The sequence below is a fragment of the Otolemur garnettii genome, unplaced genomic scaffold (assembly GCF_000181295.1).
Source record: "Otolemur garnettii isolate 467f Iridium unplaced genomic scaffold, OtoGar3 scaffold00022, whole genome shotgun sequence".
In the NCBI taxonomy this organism is placed as follows: domain Eukaryota; kingdom Metazoa; phylum Chordata; class Mammalia; order Primates; family Galagidae; genus Otolemur; species Otolemur garnettii.
The window spans coordinates 18,605,586-18,611,535 of NW_003852417.1; the positions used below are offsets into that span (position 1 = coordinate 18,605,586).

General features: G+C 42.3%; 1 protein-coding gene across 1 annotated transcript in view; it reads left to right on the plus strand.

Annotated features, from left to right (window-relative positions):
- The window catches only part of SLC4A1AP (solute carrier family 4 member 1 adaptor protein), a 29,310-nt gene that overhangs the window by 4,290 nt on the left and 19,070 nt on the right, over positions 1 to 5,950 (plus strand). The window contains exons 3-6 of the mRNA XM_003787488.3: positions 302 to 424; positions 2,425 to 2,485; positions 2,806 to 2,945; positions 5,335 to 5,495. Of these exons, the coding sequence (XP_003787536.1) occupies positions 302 to 424; positions 2,425 to 2,485; positions 2,806 to 2,945; positions 5,335 to 5,495 (485 nt within the window). The remainder of the gene's footprint in view (positions 1 to 301; positions 425 to 2,424; positions 2,486 to 2,805; positions 2,946 to 5,334; positions 5,496 to 5,950) is intronic.

Below are 5,950 nucleotides of genomic sequence, written 5' to 3' on the forward strand. Positions count from 1 at the left end.
CTGTATAGTTCCAATTTTAGTATATGTGCTGCTGAAGCAAGCACAATAATTTTGCTTTTAAAATATAGTGATGGAGAAAAAAAAATTAAGATGCCATGAAAACAAGTTCTGACTTGTCATACAATTTAGAAAACCTGAAGATGGTTACCAGTGGTTTTTTGGTTATTTCAGCTCCCTTCCCCCAAGTATGTATTTTTCTTTTCATTCCAGGTAACTGTATCTTTATGCAGCCTGAAAGAGTAGTGGGTGTCATTCAGATAGTCTTCTCACATCTGATTATCTTTCCTTTCTTTTCCTGTAGGAGAAGACGCTGTAGAGGATGAGGCTGAAGAGAATCCCATTGTCTTAGAGTTTCAGCAGGAAAGGGAGGCCTTTTATATAAAGGATCCGAAAAAGGCTCTGCAAGGTTTTTTTGACCGAGAAGGTATGTAAACAGATTCTGCCAGTAAAATGGATCCATAGCAATGTTGTTTTCTAGTCCTTTAGGTACAGCTGTATACTTAGAAATGCTATATTTTATTTGCTATCCTTTTGGTTTAGTTCTTGCCCTTGTGGCCAGTTGCTTCAGGTTTATTTAAAAAATTGTTCCTCATTATTATAGTGGTAGAAAAAAAAAGAAAATCACAAAAATTCTTTTAGCTTTTCGTCTCATCTTGGAAAAAAGGAACTATTTTTTTCTTGACTGATTTCATTCTTCTAAAAAGATAGGACTTTGGTGGTAGGAAAATTGAGCCAATTTCTTATAATTTGTTATTCCCAATTCACCTGATCTTTTGTAATTCCTAACAAGGATTTTAATTTTATTTAATTAATTAATTTTTTATTTTTTAAGAGACAGAGTCTCACTTTATTGCCCTGGGTAGAGTGCTGGGGCATCACAACTCACAGCAACCTTCAACTCCTGGGCATAGGCAATTCTCTTGCCTCAGCCTTCTGGGTAGCTGAAACTATAGGCACCCCCCAACAACCCCTAGCTATTTTTTGTTGCAGTTTGGCTGGGGCTGGGTTTGAACCTGCCACCCTCGGTATATGGGGCTGGTGCCCTACCCACTGAGCTACAGGCGCCACCCTGGATTTTGACTTTAAATGATTTTTTAAAAATATTTCTACAGGCTCGGCACCTGTGGCTCAAGCGGCTAAGGCGCCAGCCACATACACCTAAGGTGGCGGGTTCGAATCCCCAGCCCGGGCCCGCCAAACAACAATGATGGCTGCAACCAAAAAATGGCCAGGTGTTGTGGCAGACGCCTATAGTCCCAGCTACTTGGGAGGCTGAGGCAGGAGACTCGCTTGAGCCCAGGAGTTGGAGGTTGCTGTGAACGTGATGCCATGGCACTCTACCCAGGGGGATAGCTTGAGGCTCCGTCTCAAAAAAAAAAAAAAAAATTCTACAGGGGATTGTTTGAGCAGAGATACTTTGAGAGAACATTTATGTGTATGTACGTGTATGTGATATAGGACAGGTGGTGCCCCAGCCAGCTCAGCCTGTGGCACAGCCAGCACAAACACCAGCGGGCTAACGGGTAGGCAGGGGGTCCGGTAGAAGGCTCCAGTAGCTGGAGGGTCCAGACAACTGCTGGAGAGAGGGTAGCACCTTAGGTCTCCCTCCCCTTGTACTTCCTGCTGCACTGGGAACCCCACCTTTCCTAGGCCTGGTCAAGTTCATGTAAGTTTCCTAGGCCTGATAATGAAAGGGATTGTAGCCATTCATTAACTGAGGCTAAATGTAACTTTAGAGAACCCTTGCCCCTCTACATGTAACAACTGAGTTCCCACTAAATGTAACAACTGAGTTCCTGCTCCCTGAGGCTAAATGTAACAACTGAGTTGGCTAAATGACCTCCTTTGACTATATATAGCCCTGGGCAAAGAGCCCAGAGAGAGACAGAGGGGAGCAAGAAAGCTTGTTCCCCCACCTGGGTTCTCTCTGCCAGGAACTTTGGTATTTTTTGTATTTTTTTTCTTTTCTATAAATAAATCCTGTCTTAACCCTGATCTGTGGTCCATGGATTCATTCCCCTAATCACTGAGACCAAGAACCCTTAAAGACAAAAGTCCAGTATCATATGTATGTGTAATATGTATATTTTTTATATATGTGAACTGGCTGCTGTCTACCCTAAATACTTATGCTGATAAAATAACCACTAAAGTTTATAATTTATAAAAAGTATAAAAACCACTATACAGTGAACAAAGCTATATTTGGAGAGTTGTCTGTTTCAATCTGCATTTGCTTTCTTCTCTGCCTCAAACTCATTCTAATTTTATTATCAGATGATAATCCCTAGGAATGAGAAAATGAATGCATTGAGATTTATTATTCAGTGTAGTTTAGGAAGTATTTAACCTTCAATCTCATTTTTCATACCAACTAGTGATTTTCAGATCCTATTAAAATTGTTTTGCCTTTTTTCTCCACAGGAGAAGAATTAGAATATGAATTTGATGAACAAGGACATAGCACTTGGCTCTGCAGGGTGAGGTATGTTCTCTTCTTATTAGTGTCCATTTTCTGGAAAGTGGCCAATTTCAGGCTTAATTTATGGTTATAGGCAACAACCCAAAGAGTAATTTTAGTTTTAATTTTAGGCTTTTCCTAAATTTGGCCCTGAATAGGTTAGTAACATTTATGATATTGGGGGTCATGTGGGATGAATGGAGGTAAGGTTTGAAGTCCAACCTTGGCAAGATAGAACAAGATGAATTGAGAGATTGAAAAACTATCTAAAAAAAACCCATGTTAGTTGTTTTCATGAGATTGGAGCTTAGTGCTATGCCATAATTCCCACCAAACTAATGCAGATTACCTGTGGATGATTCAACTGGAAAACAACTGGTGGCTGAGGCTATTCACTCAGGAAAGAAAAAAGAAGCAATGATCCAGTGCTCACTGGAAGCTTGTCGGATCCTTGATACTTTGGGATTGCTACGGCAGGAAGCAGGTCAGTATGTAGGAGTCCTTTTTCTTTAAAAGAAAAGAAGGAAAATTTAACATCAAAGGTAATAAAACCTCTTTATGGTGGAAAATGTAAACTGTGCAGAATATTTTAAAGTGTAAAGAAAAAAGTCCTGATCATAATACCCTAAGGTAGCCATTATTCATATTCTCCCAGGCCTTTTCTATGTATATATAGACATGTTTAGAACTAGATCCTTTAACAAAAAGCAAACCCTCCTCAGCTCCTGTAGCTCAGTGAATAGAGCGCCGGCCACATACACCAAGGCTGGCGGGTTTGAGCCTGGCCCAGGCCAGCTAAACAATGACAACTGCAACCAAAAAATAGCCGGGCATTGTGGTGGGTGCCTGTAGTCCCAGCTACTTGGGCGGCTGAGGCAAGAGAATCGCGTAAACCCAAGAGTTTGAGTTTGCTGTGAGCTGTGACACCACGCCACTCTACTGACAGTGACATAGTGAAATTCTGTCTTAAAAAAAAAAATTGCCTTACACAAATATAATCATTTACTCATACTCTTTTGTGACTCACTTTTTTTTTTTTTTGAGACAGAGTCTCACTTTCTTGCCCCTGGTAGAGTGCTGTGACATAGCTCACAGCAACCCCAAACTCTTTGAGTTCAAGCAGTCTTCTTGCCTCAGCCTCCCAAGTAGCTGGGACTACAGGTGCCTGCCACAATGCCTGGCTGTTATTTATTTATTTATTTATTTATTTTTGAGACAGAGCCTCAAGCTGTCCCCCTGGGTAGAGTGCTGTGGCATCACAGCTCACAGGAACCTCCAACTCCTGGGCTCAAGCGAGTCTCCTGCCTCAGCCTCCCAAGTAGCTGGGACCACAGGTGCCCACCACAACGCCTAGCTATTTTTTGGTTGCAGCCATTGTTGTTGTTTGGCGGGCCCGGGCTGGATTTGAACCCACCACCTTAGGTGTATGTGGCTGGCGCCTTAGCCACTTGAGCCACAGGCGCCAACCCTGGCTGTTTTTTAGAGATGGGGTCTCATTCTTGTCTCGAACTCTTGAGCTCAGGTGATCTACCTGCCTCAGCCTCCCAGAGTGCTAGCATTACAGATGTGAGCCAGTGCACGGGACCTACAGCCTTGGATTTATATTCTCTCTTCCTTTCCTTTCCTTTCCCTTTTCTTTTTCTTTCAAAATATGCTGACTTGGTTGGGCATGTTGGCTTACTCTTGTAATCCTAGCACTTTGGGAGGCTAAGATGGGAGGATTGGTTGGACTTAGGAGTTTGAGACCAGCCTGAGCAAGAGCAAGACCCTGTCTCTACCAAAAATAGAAAAAGTTAGTCAAGTGTTGTGGCTGTATGTCAGCTCCTCAGGAGGCTGAGGCAAGATGATTGCTTAAGCTCAGGAGTTTGAAGTTGCAGTGAGTTGTGATAATGTCACAGCACTCCACTCAGGGTGAGAGAGTGAGACTGTGTGTCAAAAACAAAAATAAAGGCTCAGTGTCCAGCACACAGTGGGTAGGAAGTCAGCTACCAGGGCTGGCAGGTTTGAACCCACCCTGGACCTGCTAAAAACAAGTGTGGCTCAGTGCCTGTAGCTCACCGGCCAGGACACCAGCCACATACGCTAGAGCTGGTAGGTTCCAATCCAGCCTGGGCCAACTACAACCACAAAATAGCTGGGCATTGTGGCGGGCACCTGTAGTCTCAGCTACCTGGGAGACTGAGGCAAGAAAATCACTTAAGCCCAAGAGTCTAAAGTTGCTGTGAGCTGTGACACCATGGCACCTACTGAGAGTGACATAGTGAGACTCTGTCTCAAAAAAAAACCAAAAAGACCTAAAATTAAAAAAATAAAATCAGCTGACTTTAAGATCCATATTCTCTTAACTTCCTTGAAAAGAGAGTCTCTTTGCCCCTATGAGGTAAAGATTCTTACTGATTTTATTGGCTCTGGTCACATGATTACCCCTAAACCAGAAGAAATGGAAGAGTTGTTTTTTTGTTTTTTGTTTTTTGAGACAGAGTCTCACTATGTCTCCCTCAGTAGAGTGCTGTGGCATCACAGCTCACAGCAGCCTCAAACTCTTGGGCCTATGTGATTCTCTTGCCTCAGCCTCCCAAGTAGCTGGGACTGCAGGCACCCTAACAACACCTGGCTATTTTTAGAAACAAGGTCTTGCTCTGGCTTAGGCTGTCACCTGCCTTGGCCTCCCAGGGTATGAGGATTACAGGCATGAGCCACTGTGCCTGGCCTCAAAGAAGTTTTGATTTGCATTTCTCTGATGATTAGGGATGATGAGCATTTTTTAATGTTTTTTGTTCTTTGGGGGTTTTTTTTTGCTATTTCTCTGTCTTATTGTTTTTTTTTCTTTTTTAAAAACTTGTTTCTTTATCAATTATTTTATCCTCTTCTAGTATCTCGGAAAAGGAAAGCCAAGAACTGGGAGGATGAAGACTTTTATGATAGTGATGACGACACATTCCTTGATCGAACTGGCCTGGTTGAGAAGAAACGACTGAGCCGAATGAAGAAGGCTGGCAAGATTGACGAGAAGCCAGAGACCTTTGAATCACTGGCAAGTTTTATTTATAAAAGTGGCTGTGGTAGATTAATTTTCAAATAAGATAATGTATTATTGAAATACGTTATGTGATAATTACTATTTTTCAAGTGGTAGTATTAAAATCTGGTACTGAAGTATAACTTTTGTGATCCATAAATTTAATGGTAACGAACAGCTTGGTTTTTTCCCCCAAGTTGTTGGGGAAAAAAATTGGCTTCCTGCTAGAGACTTTCCTCCACAATGACATTGATCCATTAATTAACATTCTCTGGATATATTATCTCTCACAAAAGAAAGGAAAAACTTCCAATTTAGGGCAATCTAAGGTGAAATTGATTTTAAGCTTTTGGCAGTCAAGAATGGAAGGAATGGCTCTGTGCCTGTGGCTCAAGTGGCTAAGGCGCCACATACACCTGAACCAGAGGGTTCGAATCCAGCCTGGGCCCACAACTGGGTGTTGTGGCAGG